Here is a 17,875-nt window from a genome sequence, read left to right on the forward strand (position 1 = left end):
ATAAAAATACCCTTCACACAGCTTTAACACAGGACACTCTTTCCTATCTTAAAAGCTAAAAGGTTTGATGATCAAAAAGAGTCTTCCGCCTTCACAGTAATAAAAATCCCCCAGAAGATTAATATGGGTCGAAGCGAGTCGAAGCGACTGAGTCAGATCTACACATAAATTAGGAATAGTCTAAATTACCTTGTCAGTATAAGGTGTCTATTAAATAAAAAGGATTTAATTAACTAGGCTTAATTAGCCTTCTGAAAACCAGCCAAAAGAAATGCTTATCCCTGGATTTATGCTTCTACCGAAGCCCTTTTATTCTACCTCATATTATTCTCCACCTACACATCTATTCCAAAACCATGAAGCAATATCAGATTATCGTTACAATATTGATTGCTTTTTAATATGTCACGGTAGTTCAAAATACCTGGAAAAATCCAAAACGCTGTCTATTGGTATGAATTATTTATGCATTGTGGGTTCCAAGATCAATTGTGTCTACCTCTAACAGAAGGATCTATAGCAGTGCAGGATATTGACAACGAATTAAAGAATATTATAATAGCTGGTAATTTAAATCCATATATATATATATATATATATATATATATATATATATATATATATATATATATATATGTATATATATATCCGTATATATATATACATATATATATATATAAAATACCATGCTAATATTCTCAGATATAAACAACATCCTGAACAGGTCCTCAATAGTGATTCCTGAATAGACTGGAAATTAGAGAAACAGCCAAAGAATGTCCTTCCTTCGTCTACTTCCTTTCTCTATTCAGGTTTTGTCCCATTATATTCTTCTATTGAGCTTTCCTCTGCAGTGTCGCACTTTTTTTTGTCTTTGAGGATGTAAAAAGTAAAGTAAAAAAAAAAAATCTTTCTTATGACAGAACCGCGTTTGAAAGTTCCCTGTCATGGAAGAATGCAGAAAACATAAGTTATGAGATAAAAGTGATAAATATGAGTGAATTATCTGAAGTAAATTGTATACAGTATCATCGAAACATTTAGATTTGTTTGTTTTTTTCGTTCATTCATTGTGTCATGTAGTTTGTGTGCGGTAATTGAAATTCTACAAAATATAAAATATGATGTCCCACAAGTTTTGTGTCACTTCCTGTATTGTTTTCCTTTTAGATCATTTAGACTCGTAACTTGTAAATGTATTGTTGGCAGTCATGTCTACACTGATTATACAGAACTATATGTAATTACAGTATGACTTTGCCAACATTTAGCACTACAGCTAATCTTTTCTCTATTCATCCAGCCATCTATTTTCTGAACCACTTGTACTATGCAAGATCGCAGGAAGCCTGAAGCCTACTCTCCGGGAACTCTGAGGAACAAGACAGGGGATACTGTAGACAGGGTCCTAACTCAGAGTGCAAGGCTCATTTATACCAATTTTCCACCAAAAAGAACCGGGTGCTGGTTCAGAGCTAGCACTGGTGCTGGTTCAAAGTTCGAACCTGGTTCGAACCTTCTAAGAACCGGTTTGCCTTTCCATCGGCTAGAGAGCCATCACAGAGCCGAGTCTGACGTCGTTGTATACGTGTCACATTTCCCAGCAACTTTACACACTCATTCACACAATACAGACAGTTTCGGGAACCCAGTCAGCCTACAACTTATGGCTTTGGACTGGGCAAAGAAACCAGATAACCATGAGGAAAAACACCTGAAGTTCAAGGAGAACATGCAAACTCTACACACAAAGGGTAGGAATCAAGACCCCCAACCCAGGAAGTCTGATTCAAACCTGTAAAACTACTAAGCCACTATACGCCTGTCTCCTTTATGCTAGGTTTGGGTAAAACTGAAATACATATATCTTCATAAGATGTCAGATCTGTGTAAGAAGAACTACAACCTACAGTCTTTGAACCATAACTGAAGAAATAATGTACATGATGTAAACCTTATATGCCCCAACACCCCTTGCTAATTTCCACCCACAGGAGGTTCTGTCCATTCATGCAAAATCTGAATGAGTGCCATTGACTTCCATATGAATTCATGAATTTTCAAACTGAGTAGCAAAATTTGGAGAAAAGTGCTACCCACCCTCTTCTGCATACACAAGCTCACAGAAGCCCATGATTGGCTAGTGTTTGTGATTACTAGGGAAGTGAGAGTATTGCTTCCTTTCTATGAAAGCTTGTGCAGGATTTGAACTTGGGATTCGATGTAGTTATCTAGCCAATTCAAATAACCTTTATAAGACCAATACAATAACAATCCGTTTTCTCTTCATTTCTTCTTGCCTGCCATTTTGTTTTCTTTTCTGTCAATTCCAGCCCCTCAAGTCCTCTAACTAATGATTCAGTAATTGCGAGAGAAGAAGCCACATGGTCACTTAGAATCCTGTTAAAAAAGACTTCAGCTTTTCCTGTCCATTGTTTTACTTCTTCTGTGAATTCATCTGCTAGCTGTAACATGATGGTGAGTTGGAGAAAGTGGATGTAAAATTGGGTGTTCTGTAAGTCTCATTCTGCTTAAACCAACATGTCCTGTCACAGATCCCAGAAAGACAAAGAACTCTCCAACACACCAACCTGTTATTGAGATTTTCACCCTGTCGAGGCTTTGACAGGTCCAAAGAAAAAAAATGTACTGCACAAATGACAAAGTATAGAGAAAAAGATAGAAGAAAACTGCCTCAGAAAACCTCAGCGGCTAAACAGATACATCAATTTTTAATATGCCGTGTTGTGCTTGAAGGATGTACTACAGTAAATCTGTGCACAGCTGCATAAAACAAGGGTACAGTGAGCACTGAAGCATAGCAACTGTAGTTAATTGTATAGACAATGCAGCACAAAATTGAAGAATTTAATATTGGTATTTGCTGGAATTCATATCAAAATCTTGTACAAGGTTAAAATTATCCAATATTGCCAGGACTCCTTAAAACCATTTGCCTGAAATTATAAAGACTGTAATGTGCACTAGGGGGGCACGGTGGCTTAGTGGTTAGCACGTGCCCTGTGATGGGTTGGCACTCAGTCTAGGGTGTATCCTGCCTTGATGCCCGATGACGCCTGAGTTAGGCACAGGCTCCCCGTGACCCGAGGTAGTTCGGATAAGCGGTAGAAAATGAATGAATGAATGAATAATGTGCACTTCCCATGACTCTTCTTTGCAAAAATCTCATACTCAACATCCTTCCTACAAACATTGTACTGATCTTCAACAGCATCATGAAATGATTTATAAGTCTTCTATCCAGTATCGCCCAAGAGATGATTGGTTCAATTTTGAATCTGGTTCCTCTCAAAGTTTCATTTACTCCTTATACTGCCTCAGAGGATTTGTGACTGGTTTGCTCGTTAAGAAATAAACTTCTGAATTTCTTGTTTTTGGTATTATTATATTCCAAGGCAGAATAAAAAACAAAACTTAATTGAATTTGCCTATATTCAAGATATTTGTACTTGCTGAGAACTTAGTAGAATGAAGTCTGTTGATTCTGTCGTTTAAACAGAACCCTAAAAGGTTTTGTTCACTGAGATAGCAATTGAAAATGTAGTGAGAGACAAAGAGAAAGAGAAAGCAATAGATGATACTGGTGATAGGGCTTAATGCCCCGTATCATGGGCAAAGAGCTCTCAGTATTGACCTGTAAATCACTGCACCATGACGAACTTCTGACTTCAAAGGAAGATCCAGAGATAGAGAGAAAGAAATAATGAATGAGAGGAAGAGAGGAGACTTGGACAGACGGGGCAAGTGCAAAGCAGCATGAGACATGGGTTCATTAGCTGTCTACACTTCAAAGATAACATTCAAATGATGCCAAAAAACTCGCAAGAGACAGCATGACCTGGGCAGAGCTCAGCAACCTGAAATCCTTTTTTTTTCCTTTGTTTTCTCTCTCCCTATTTGACACATGGCTCAGGACCTCAACCAAACTGGCAACCAAGCTACCAATGAACATAAAGGTTTCCATCCACTTGTTTCAATTCAAATATAAACATTGGACAAGGCCACCTGAAAAAATGGCACCAGAAGTCTACCATAACTGTGTATTTTACGCTTGGTCAAGCTAGTCATAGTAGAGCTTTCGATGTAGCAGGCCATGATGAAAGCTGAGAAAACCACAACCCATGTGTGATCCTTCCACAAACTGTAGATCGCACACAGTTTTCTAGAACAATCTTATCCAGGAAGAGCTGGTGTGGGTGCAGGTTTCCATTTCAACCAAGCAGAAACCACACCTAAGTCTACTGAAAGCCAGGACCACCTGATTAAAAAGACAGGTGGAAGAGATGTGGCTCCCGATGTGACTTGAATGAAAACTTGAACCCAGACCAACCCTGCTCTAGAATGTCTTTGTATGCTGTAGAATTACAAATTCCCTTTACTGCATCTACAAGCATGTATGGATCTGATGACCAGGTGTCAACAAACGTTGGCTACAAAGTATGGCCAAATGTCACAGTGGCACCAGAGGACCCCTGTCATGAAGTGGGCACACAACATAGTTTGTCGGTATATTACAGTGCACCATCTGTATACACATTAACACCTAGGGGTAACTTGTTGTACCTAACCCATATCAAGCCAATTTTATTTAGGAAACTGGAGAACCTTGATTACACCAACACAGACAGTAAACCTAGTAGTTATTTGTGTAAACGTTTTGCACGCATTTCCACTGTCTGCATTGGTTTCCACTGGGATCTCCAGTTTCTTTAACCTCTCAAAAACATCAATTGGATACTCTTAATTGCTCCATTTGTTTTATAACTAAACTGTATGGTACTAAACTAAACTGTGTACAGGACTAGTAGTTGGTTGGTTGTGACTAGAGATTGTTATTAGCAGAGATTGTTTGTATGAACTTATTAGAGGGTCACAATGAGCTGGAGACAAGTTGGCTCATAAACAACTCTAGGCAGACCTTGGTAAGGGTAAGATTATACTGATCAGGAGGTAATCAGGTGTTGTCCATCTAGCTAATGGTAGATGGTGTTTTCCTTTCTTCAGATTCTGTGTTTGAATCATGTTTATTAAAAGTCAGTTTAAGAAATTATCACCTTCCTCTCTCATGCTACCCGAGGAGCATTCATTGGGTCCCGTTGCGCAGCAGCACACAATAAATTGTAAAACGTTTTTACTAGGGATGCACCAATCCGATATTTTGTATCGGTATCGGCGCCGATCCAAGCATTTTGAGTGGATCGGGTATCGGTGGTGCGTGACCGATCCAAATCCGATACCCGTGGTCATTGGGCGTCGGAACCATTATATATGGGTGGGACAGGACCCACCCACTTTTTAAGAGCAATAAATTGGACCCACCCACTTTTACCGTCTCTATTCAGCGCATGTCTTTTTTTATTACTTTTCAGAGTGCCACCAGTCGAATCCATTCTGCTCGAGGAATGCCCTAATAAATTAAACTCCATTCCGCGTTTTACCTACAGCATTGACCACGTGCCTGCTTCCTGAAAACCATAGGCTTCGGAACCATTATATGTGTGTGGGAGAGGACACGCCCACTTTTTATTTACTTCCGACGCCCATGCCCGTGGTGGTTGATTAATAAACAGCAAACGTCACAGACTATTGCTTGAACTTATAAGAAAAATACCTTACATATTAAATTACATTAATGAAAATAAATACAATACATTTCATAGGAAATACGTTGCACAACCGCCTGCGACAAAAAGGCAAGTTTAGCAGGCGCTCTTTCTATTTACCTCAGTGCGTTAAACATGTCGCTCATTTGGGTGCAAGGTTTACGGTTTAATACATTTTGCATTGTGTTTCAAGAGTTTAATTTAAGATTCACTTTAAAATATTGCCTTTTCTAAAGAAAATCTTTGATTTAATAATTGCGGTATATACTGTATAGTTTAGATTGTTATACCACTAACTGTTAAAAGTACTGTTTGTTACTGCATTGATACTATATTTAAGGTTTCTTGTGTTTCCATTTTTCATCCAATAATGGGCATTTTTGTATTTCTTTGCCAGAAACAAATAAATCTTAATAACTAAATGAGTTGTATACATTCTTTAGTTTTAAAGGTAGAAAAGAACACAGATATCGGATCGGTATTGATATCGGTATCGGCCGATACCGGCAAACGCAGGTATCGGAATCAGATCGGAAGAGAACAAGTGGTATCGGTGCATCCATAGTTTTTACTCTTGCCCATGCCTACCAGTATGCTATTTTCTCAAAACTTCCGGTTTGTAGAAGGAGCTACAGGTACAAATTGAAGGAACTTTAGGTATTTCTTGTTAAACTTGGTGCATGTGAAAAATCAACACAAACATTACAATACAAAGACAAGACCATATTTAGGGAGACCAATGTACTGTACATGAACAGCATTGTTCACCTTATATCACAATATATCAAAGAACGTGAATTTGCTAGCCTTGGTTCAGCTTCTCTGAACCATTGATATTTTGTGACACACAGAAGAATTTCACCAGGACTATTTGTTCAGGTCAAGAAGCACAGGCTTTTTTATAGAATTGTTCTACTCCGACGAGGCTAATAGACTTAATGCCCACACAAAGAGATTAGATCTGCTTTGTCAGTTTAAACTAAAGCACAGTGACCTGAATCAAAATTAGCTGAACTGAATAAAAGAAACGGACTGAGAGACAATGCAGAATAAAAAGCCAAAAATGCTCCAAATCAGACTGTTCACAGCTGCCACCAAGCACCTAGGATAAGAGATAGGGACAAGACAAGCAGCCATGGAGGAGACAAGTAGCCTTAAGGGACACATCAGATCACACTGTGCCCCCATAACCTTTCTGCTCCCGTACTATTCTTCTTTCTCTTTCTGTCCCTTATACACTCCTGGGTCACAGCTGCTGCATCAGATCTGCCTCAACCGGTATTAACTTTCCACCCCTTACCACTGCTTTCATTCCAAAGCTGATCAAATCCAATAGCTACCCTCACATTCAAGCAAAGCTATATACGTGCCTGAAATGTTTACAACCCCACTTTCATGTAATAGCCAAACAACATCGTCTGCCTTTCCTTATCCATCCATGTGTTTGCGTCGAAATATGTGCGTAGGACAACCAGAATGCAAAAGATATCATTTTAATAAGGTGGAAAGGTTTCAAACTATATCTAAAATGGCATACTATCACAATTATTTGTAAGCCACATTAGTATACCATATAAGAAATATTCAGTTACTATTTACAGTCATTTGTTTAGTTCAGATTCTTGGTTTTAAACCATTCTGCTTAACATTATTCACCGGTTGGAAGACAAACCTCGTCCACAGTCACACGTATTTTTCAGATTTGAAAAGTTTTCATCTAAGAGGCTTTTTACACCTGGTCACTTCATGTGTTTTCTGTGATTAGATACAGTAGCTATCCGATCGTAAAAAGACCAGGTGTATACGCCCTCCGAAATGGTTTCGAGATATAAATCATTGTTCAAACCCCTTCAGGAGGTGGTCTGGGACGCATTTCAGATGAAACTGGACAGGTGTAAATGAATGTGGTTGTTCAAGCAACATACATCAGCGCTAAACTCCTCCCAAACGGAAGTACATCACTCGCGAGTAATCTTTAACCCAGGTGTCTCGTTGGGTCTTAAAATGCGCTGCTGCCGCCAGCGAAAATGCAGCAAACAGTAAATGCTGTTTTTTGTAGCATAAACGTCGTAACAAGTTTTTACGTCTTCTTTATGATTGCATTCTGAAATCCGTATACACCAAGGCGTGTTCCATTTCAATTACCCTGAAAATGAGGTAAAATATATTTGCATATTGGGAGGGAGTAGAAAGATCGGATTGATATCCGATTCGCCGAGACGCATTTATGTGGCCTGATGTAAATGGAACAGTTTTAACAAATCAGATAGCTATCGGAACAGAGACAACACATGACGTGACCAGGTGTAAAAAGGCCCTAAGATCGTCCTATATTTGGCCCAATTGCTTTTCCATTTAACCCTGACAATTTTTCTAGTTCCTGCTCGTGACAAGTATGCTCTCAGCATAAAACCAAAACCACCGCCACCACCACCACCATGCTTCATTGTAAGAATGGTGACCTCAAAGTGATCAGCAGTCTGACAAACGTTTACCACGTTTACTTATGTATTTGGGCAAACTCCAAACAGATGTTCTATGACCTATTTTAATAAAGGCATTTATCTCGCTGTTACTCTATATAACATAGCTTTGTGCCATGTACATGCATTGGTTGCCCTGTGAACAGCTTTACCCTTCAGAACCGAAATTTTCTCCAGCACTTTCTCCAGGTTCCAAGTTGTTACAATATAATATGTGGAACTGTACTAGAAGTTAAACACCTGTAGTACAGTACTTTTGCCAACAGGTCTTGACAATATTGCCAGCTACTCTGAGAAAGTATTATCAGGGTCATGGGGATCCTGGAGCCTATCCTATGGGCCAAGCAGGAGATATACTAGATAGGGTGCCAACCATCACCTCCTCACACTCACACACCCCAGAGAATTTCCCAGAGATGTCCTTGCGTAAGGTGGACACTAGTGCACGGTTTCCCGCAGAAAATTTGTTAGTTAAGGCAGTAGGGTTGGGCGGGTGGGCGGGGTCGGGGGGGCATTGGGTGGTCGGGTGTTGGGGGGTGTGGTGGTTCAAGGGTTTATGTTTGAGTTCAGGTGAAGAACTCAAACAACAAAATCACCAGCTAACTTACTTTAAATTTGCAAGAACTATAGACTAATACAATATTAGTTATCTAGTTATCCTCCAGACAGTGACGGACCACATCTTTCTCTCATTTCGGCCGTGTGGCACGCGTGCCCGCTCGCAGTGTGTGAAGCGTGTCCGCGCTATTCTCCGAAATGCACTTGACAGCCTTTTGTGAAGCAAAATTTTTTTTTTTTTTGGACGACCCAGCTTAGGCGAGCTGCCCAAACTGCAAAGTGCTGTGGGAAACCCTGTAGTGTGCCCAGACCCTACAAGCAGGAGAGCATTCAAACTTGCACAAAGTGAAGGTACAAATCAAACCACTTCACTCAACCATTAAGCAACCATTAAGCCACTTGCCCCCAAGCCTGACATAAGATGCTGTTGTTCTTTGGCTGCTCCCTGTTTGGAGCTGCCACAGAGGATCATCCAATCTGCAATATTTTGGTTTGGCATGTATTGTACTCTGCAGACCTCCTACACAACCCTTGCATTTTATAAGTTAACCCCTCAGTGGCTTGGTTGAATTGAGTGGCATGGGATCATGCCACTGGACCACCAGGGCCCCGAAGCCTGATTTGGACCCCTAAAAACGTAAGATTTTATTACAAGTATATGAATGCCAGGAGCAGAATGAGAGTAAACTGCACTAAAGGAAAAATGGTTCCAAGATGGTGGCATCTAGGATGGCTGCCTCTTACACCACAGTATTGAACCTCAGTGAAACCTTAGTTCATTTTTAGAATTCCTAACTATTAGGTATTCTTAACCAATGCCATTATTTACAAATGCAGAACTGTGTGCTATACAGTATGCTTTATGTTTTTGGTAAAATAAGAACCTATAACTTGATAAATGCATTAGCTTGTAGCTCTGATGCAAGCCTGATGGGCATAAAGAAAACTATTTTTTTTTTTTTTTTCATACTACTATTTCTGTAATTAATGGAAGAACAGTCTTACAGGACAACTTGGTCTTGGCAGAAATTGTCCCCATAGCAATTTTTTGGGGTGAATCTCTGTGCAACAAAGCAGAAAATGCTAGCACAAGAGGGCTGTCACACCACTCACTGTAGCAATCACAGCCTCTAATTGAGCTGTTATAAGATGTGAAGGTGTGGGATGAGACACCGGAGGAAATGAGAAAGAAATAAAATGGGATAAATTATTGAAGGAAGAAAGATACAAGGCAGCATTCGTAACCTTTGCTTCCCCGTATACCTTCGTATGTTCATATATTTGTCTTCTTTTCTTTTGTTCTCAGAGACCTGCCAGTTGGCTAAAAACACTCTGTACTCATATATTTCTTCTCTGGCTCCATTCCACCGAGTTGGCACCAAGTGTCCAGGACAGGAATATCTGACTGTTTGGACCATGTGTAGACATTTTTTTTTTGTTTGAGGTTAAGTTTAGAATTAAATTTACATATAACATAGGACTATTTGGTGACATTATGATAATGATGTCAGTGGAGGATCTTCATAAGGAATAAAACAAAGTCATGCATGTGTGTGTGTGTGTGTGTGTGTGTGTGTGTGTGTGTGTGTGTGTGTGTGTGTGTGTGTGTGTGTGTGTGTGCATGACAAGCCTTTCAGACCGAATTTTTCAACGTGACCTAAAGCCCTGTGTTGACGTCTCTAGAACACGTGTCTCACACACACTTTTTCACACACTTAGAGACAAGGAGAAAGGGTGGCAGACAGGGTAGAACGGCCACATAAAACAGTCTGTGTGTGCATGTGTGTCTGTGTGTGGGTTCCCAAAAGGCATGCACAGCCAAACAAAATTTTGCAGCAAAAACACTAAATACTGAGAATACGACCCTGAAACGTAAATAATAGAAAACAAAGAACAGGGAAAGTAGATGAAGGAAAAGTGTACAGAGGAAGACAAAATGTGAGCCAGATTAAACGATACAGTAGATAAGAAGAAGGTCTAAACAGAGAGTCAGAAAGATGCGGAAATGAAGATCGACAGACAGTCGTACAGATGTGAACAAATACAGAGGACGACAAGAAACAACTCAATGTATCGCAGTACAATTAAAAATAATCACAAGCTGATCACTAATCAATAATAAACAAGCTGATCAGTAATAATAATAATCCTGTATATCTATGCTTTGTGTTTGCCAACAACACCATAGAGTAATGTTATACACTGAGCTATGCTTTTCTGCTCACCATGGATGTAAAGAGTGATTACATGTGCACTGACACGACAGGCACTAAATTCCAGGGGTTTCGTTACCACGACGTAAAGTGGGCGTGTTTCCGGAGGTCTTGGAAAAACGCCTTCTTTCAAAAAAAAACAGCATACTACGAAGGACAAAACAGTCATACAGGTTGATTTATTTCAGAAAACAAATAAACAACCAAAAACTACGGTTATGGTTAGGGTTAGATGATCAAATAGGCCACGCCTGCCTGATGACGCAATATCTGTTACGCTGTACTGAAATCCCTGGAAATAAGTGCCGGCCGCACCGACACGATGAGAATTTTACAAGCCCAAAGTTTAATTGTTTTTATTTTATTTCTTTCATACACTATAATATAGGCAACACATTCTGACGTGAAAATCCACCATGCTTAAATGACAGTGAAATATGCTATATTCAAACATTATAATTACATTAATTATGCATCAGTAAAAGAGAGTAATTGTTATAATGACCTACCAAAACCCTGTCTTCTGATTTCCCATTCTTGCTTTCCACTTTGATGGCTTGTGCAAACTTGATGGATGGTTTGTCAATCACTCTCTTGATGCTCTCTGTGAATGAGGGTAGCCGTACATCAACAAGCAGGAAACATGATTAAAAAAACACTCCATCTCTGAATATTGTTTGCTATTTTTTTGTGCTACACACTGCTTTACTGCCACAGAGACACACTCCCACACACTTCACACACCATACCACACCACACAACGTCCAGGCTCTATTACTCTTCTGATATAAAAACTGCAGCAGGATGAATCATATCGCTTGAGATCTGGCTGTACATATTTCTTTAAAAAGTTAAGGGAGGGGAAAACGAACAAACAAAACAAACAAACAAAAAAAAAAAACAGTGTTCATTGAATTCATGTCACATTTAATATACCAATCGCTCATCTTTACAGTCAGCAATGCGTTCTGGAGCAGGGAGAAAATTAATGGGGGATAACTAGGACAAACAGATAATTCATTCGTAATCAACTTTGAAACAGAATCACTAATTAAAGCTGACCGTTCTTGTGGATAGCCAGGATATCAAGGCTAGCGAGAGAGAGAGAGAGAGAGAGAGAGAGAGAGAGAGAGAGAGAGAGAGAGAGAGAGAGAGAGAGAGATTCAGGGACAGTTTCAAATTCCCTTGAGCTTGGGTTACTCTCTGTGAGGAACTTCAATATCTCTGTGTGTGTTTCCTCTGGGTTCTAAGGTTGTTTCTTTCTTCGTCCCAGAAAGTCAGATTATATGCACTAAATTGCCTGCTGGTGTGACTTAGTAAGGAAATAGACTACTGTCCCATCTAGGCTGTATTCCGGCTCCGTGCCAAGTGCCCAGTGTCTCAAGATAGATTCCAATTCGAAACATGACCCTAAACAATAATAAAGCGCTTATGCATCTTGGATGAAAAATAAAGAGAGAGTGATAAGAGCAGTGTTGAACAGTGTGAAAAAAAACTGTTGTTGGTGAAGAATAATTATCACAGTATGCCCATTTGAGTGATTAAATCTGAGAGGTCTCTACACTGCCACGACGTACACGATGTGCCAAAGATGTCTTCACTACATTTGTGACTCATTGGTTTGCATGTGATGTGCTTGTGCATGGGAAATGCACACCCTGAAGATATCAGAGGATGACCTGCTTCCTCAGACATTAGATGTGCTCACACACACACACACACACACACACACACACACACACACACACACACACACACACACACACTCCCTTTCTCTCTTTCTGCCTGCACAACTCCAATTCCAGACACTTCAAAGGAGTGCGCCATCTCGCCCCCTCTCTCATCCCCCTACAGACATACACTCAAAGAAAGACTTGCATGCACAAACTCACACACTCATACACACTTCCACACAAATAACACATGCATCATGAACCAACCATTGCTCGGGTTAGACATCAAGAACAATATTTGTGTTATGCATTGATTTAATGGTCAGGTGTAAAGCACAGAGTTTATGTAATGCACTGTGCAATGTACAGTTATAATCCCCATAATAAACTACTTTGTCACGAGCGTACACAAAGCTCTAAAAGTTGGAGATGAACGAGCGCGAGCGTGACTGTAAATCATAAATCACTGCCCAGAAGCTAGAGCGACATTTCCCAAGAAGTGCATCATTAATTTTTCAGTGCGTCCGGCGCGTGCATGCGGTAAATATTTACCTGTCATCTCCCGGCTCACGCTCAAAAAGCTCGCCGGTACGCTGTCCTTCGCGGCCATGTTGCGCTCGTGCTGCCCCGGAGGTCCCGCGTGCGTCTCCTCGTCCTTGGACTCACGAACGGAGGAACCGACGGCTTGATTCAGAGCGTCCGGTGCTTGTGATCATATCATATCAAAGGCAGAGAAAGCGGATGCAGAGACGAAAAGAGTATTACGACTCCTTTTACCGAGTCGACTCCTCTGATATGAATCAATTTATGAGTCGGCTCATAATGTGCATGTTTTGATTCATGTCTGTATCTTTTTTTATATAGAAAGGTGCATCTAGTTTTCAATTAACTCATTTTAAACGACACTATATCCAAGATTCGAGGTTAAACATACACAGTAAAGGATGAGAAATGTACTTTAAATATATTCCACACCCGCAAACAAATAAAGCTACAGCGTAGAATTATTACTATTATTATTAGTAGTATTAGTATTAGTATTATTATTATTGAGCTCTGATACGAATGAATCCAAATCTGCGCGATACGAGTCAAACTCGGATTCACAAAGAATCGAATCGGTAAAGCGAGTCCTAAAACCCTTAGTCTATGTACACAGGATTACTTTGCTTTACTTTGTCTGTGTGCAGATTTTTTAGTTTTATTTTATTAATTTTATTTTACATTTTACGAAATGCAAAAAACGTAAGCAAAAAGCAAAGTTATGGCAAAATATTTCAGAAATATTTTCATCATTCATAAATCAAGTGGCGTAGAAGTGAGCATAGCTAAACACACACACACACACTCACACACACACACACACACACACACACACACACACACACACACACATACAAAACACATACACAAACACACACATACTCACAAACAAACACACAGACACACACAAACAAACACACACAAAAACAAACAAACAAACCAAACAATACTAATATATGGATTAATTTTTGGCATCTACATCAGATTATTGGCTGATAAATCTCTTGTAAAGTGGATTATTTTAAACAATAAAACAATGTAATAAAAATATACAGATTTGTATGAAAAAGCAAGACTGGGGTTGATTTCTTTCTAGCACATGCTGTAGATTTATGCAGTCTTATAAGAGACAATCATGTCAGCTGGTACCATTACACATGGTATTAGACTATCATGGTGATAAACTAACATCTTTAATTTAAGATATAGCAGAAGATTTCTTTTCTGTGGTATGAATGATTCAACCCTAGAAATGACACAAAGGAACTAAAAATGCCCAGGAGGCATTTCCTAAAATACCCTGTATTTCAAGAAGCAGTAGATTTATATATCTTTAGCCTCAGCTGCAGAATAGATTTGGAGGAAACCCCCGAGACACGTGGAGAACATGCAAACTCCACACACACAAGGCAGAGGCGGGAATCGAACCCCCAACCCTGGAGGTGTGAGACAAACATGCTAACCACTAAGCCACCGTGCCCTCCTTGCTTCTGCAATTTTATATATATAATTCTTTGCTGCTGTAACAGGGAAATCTCCCCATTGTGGGACGAATAAAGGTATATCTTATCTTATCTTAATTAGAAGCTTGATGCACATCCATATCACTTGTTATGAACTTTAAAAATCTTTGCATCAATGCAAAATGCTGACACATTTTTTATTGATGTGTCACCAAACAAAGTACAAGGGAATCTAAATATCCGGTCGCTTTAAAAAATAGATTAAGTTGATACTTGTGGGAATTTCTACAATGGGGTGTCATTTCTTTTCACTCATATCTTCAAATCTTTATTATTGTTAAAAACATGCATTCAAGCATTCACAAAACAGCTTCAGACAACTCCGATGACAGGGTTGTGCTTTTGATGTGACCTCATTAAATCGATATCACAATATCATTCATACTAAAAAGAAATGAATTAGAGAATTTCTTCTTCCCAACAACTGCAGGAAATTTGAGGGGAGCGTGGGACTTGGAGAATATTCTGAATATGTCTAAGGGTTGAATAGGTTCAGGCTCCGTTGAGTCGGGACGACAAACATAACAAAAAACAAAACAAACATGTAGCCAATGAGCAGAAAGGGGTGTGTCTTGTCAATATGGGCGGAGAGAGTGTTCAGTGCGCATGTGTGACATTAGCAGAAAGCGATTTTAACATTGACAGGTAACGTGAGTAACGTTGGTTTTGCTTTGTTACACAGAACTAATATATGCCGTTTGTTTATCTGCAATCGTATTGTTCTTCAATTTAGCTATGATAAAGACACATTTCTTTTTATTAGTTGCCTGGGTGTGGGCGGAGCTATCAATACAGGGGTGGGACCTATTTGTGTTAGGGGCGTGTTTGTTTTGGTGAGTTCAAATGTCAACATTGGCTTTCAAACAATGGAGACCCTGACTTTAAGTTAACTTTTTTTTCAGTAGCTGCTTGCTCAGTATAAGGGATGAGACATAGATTCACATGTATTAACTAAATAATGGCCACAATGCCATGCGTTCCAAATGTATAGTTTGCTAACAAACTTATATTTTTTTTTCTGAGACTAGTCTGTAATTAAGCACCATTTTACATCTACCCAAGAGTACTGTCTCAGTCGGACTGACAATATTAATCAACTGTGTCCATCAGGTCACTTCCACTAACTGCACATAATGCATTTGCGCTGCACATAATTCTTTATTACAGTTTATATACATTAATTTCACATTTTTAGAATTGCCATCATTGCCATTTGATCTATATATTTGGATCCATTTTGTTTGCTCGAATTTAGGCAACATATCTATTTTTTATTCTATTTTATTATACTCATATCCCCAGGCAGTTTGAAAGTGTTTGTGTATCAAGTTCAGTCTCTTCCATCTGCCCTCTAGGGTCTCTGGTGTGAAGTTGTCTAGTTTGTGACAGAAAGCTTTGTGTCAGTGTTGCACAGACATGTTATGCCTGCAAAGAGCCATTCCCAGCGGAAGGCACTGAAAAAGGGGGAATAGTTTCTAACAAAAGGTTGAAAATAATCAACACAAGAACTACCTGGTTGAAAAATTACACTGACACTAGAGACTCCTTTCTTTTTTTTTCTCTGAGAAAACTTTCTGACCGATCAGATTCAAGAATTCAACCGCGTAATGCTATAGTGCAATAATGTCATGTAATGTCATTGCAAAGTTGAAGAAATTCATATGCTAGTGTTTTGTTGTTTTCTTTTCATTTTAAAGCCTCTCCGAAACTATTGCAAAATCTTTTCTGCCCTCAGCTGTTGGTTGTTGGTATGGTCAAACTGAAAATAAATAAATAAATAAATTAATCAAGAACGTCATAAATTTTCATTGTTATCCTTGTAACACTGCTTCCATTTTTTAAATCAATGGATATTTGCAAACATATGTTCTTTTATATTTTATTCAACATTTATAAGTACTAAAAATGGTACTAAAAATGACTGAAACATCTGTTCAGAGTAATATCAGAGTAATAAAGGGTGCTAAATATCTTTAAAGCATGTGTGATTGATGTATGTCACTCCAGTTCTACTAACAGAAACATTGCTGTTGTTTACAGTACATTTAGAGCCTGATCTATATATGTCAATTAAAATGACTTCTAAATTTGAAAGAATTACAAGCTTGAAAGGAGAAATTCTCTCTCACTTTGATTATGTCATCTCGGTTCATGTTCACAAGCTGTTCACACTCTCAGTGGGAAAATAATCACTGAGTCATTCACTCTGTTTATTTCTGATGAGTAAACTTCTCCTTATTAATGTTTTTTATTAGGCGTAGACTTTTTAAAAGCCAATATATAAATATACAAAAAAATTTATATTTTTTATTACATGCGGCTGGTCTTCAAAGAGCTTACAAAGCATGTAGGGGATCTTGCTGTGAAAACTTATTGATCAAAAGAAAGTAAAAAAAAAAAAAGTCTATAACCTTAAATGTACCATGGAACACAATCAGGGCTCTCAGCACCACAGAAAATTGGGCACCATAATGACATGACCAAGAATAGGGTGTCTTATCAAATTTTTATGAAAGGAAAGATGCAGGGATATCTGGCAAGTAAGGGTAGCTTGACATGTGTTAAGAGATGATTAGACCATAAAAGCGCATTGCTGTGCATAATTATAAAAGATAAATCAGTAAATATAATCGCCCAAAGAAGACATGCCCATGTTAAAGCATGGTAAAGGTGGCATGGGAATAATAGATAGCTTCAAATACCAATCTATTTTAGACACAAGCCCCTCAGTCTTCACTAAAGCAGCTGAAGATAAAGATAAAATGTCATCTTCCAGCATGATAACGACCAAAAGCACAAGTCAGCTTCAGGAGAATCAAAGTTTATGAATTTCTCACTTGAAAAGAAAGCATTTGTTAAACTAGCATCTTAGCGACATGATCTCTGCAGGTGGATGCTATGGTGAGGATAGAAGTTAGCCTAAATTTAAACAGAGTCAAGTTTTTCATTGTTTTTCAGAATTGAATGCAATTCACACTAGGATACACCCATATCCATGGGGTTTTCCAGTCCATTACACGTGTATCCTGAGACACAACTCATTATGCCCATGCAATTCAACAACATTTCAAAATCTCTGCTCTTTTGGTCACTGAACTCTGATGGCAGTCATTCCAAAAGCTCCATGGCCTTCTTCATGGCAGCTCCTTCACTGCACGCCGTCTCATTTCAATGGGAGGTGTTTTGGAAATGTCAAAGAAGAAGAAGTCTGTGGTTAGGACCAAAGCCTAAATAGAGGGATTTTATCTGTTGTCTGGC

At 38.9% G+C, this 17,875-nt stretch overlaps 1 protein-coding gene across 1 annotated transcript in view; it reads right to left on the reverse strand.

The window, feature by feature from the left end:
- carmil3 (capping protein regulator and myosin 1 linker 3) overlaps positions 1 to 13,332 on the reverse strand; it is a 47,137-nt gene extending 33,805 nt beyond the window's left edge. The window contains exons 1-2 of the mRNA XM_027148670.2: positions 13,104 to 13,332; positions 11,388 to 11,482 (exon numbers count right to left, since the gene is read on the reverse strand). Of these exons, the coding sequence (XP_027004471.2) occupies positions 11,388 to 11,482; positions 13,104 to 13,161 (153 nt within the window). The 5' untranslated portion in view covers positions 13,162 to 13,332. The remainder of the gene's footprint in view (positions 1 to 11,387; positions 11,483 to 13,103) is intronic.
- Between the last annotated feature and the right edge of the window lie 4,543 nt (positions 13,333 to 17,875).

Source organism: Tachysurus fulvidraco, chromosome 1 (assembly GCF_022655615.1).
Source record: "Tachysurus fulvidraco isolate hzauxx_2018 chromosome 1, HZAU_PFXX_2.0, whole genome shotgun sequence".
In the NCBI taxonomy this organism is placed as follows: Eukaryota; Metazoa; Chordata; class Actinopteri; order Siluriformes; family Bagridae; genus Tachysurus; species Tachysurus fulvidraco.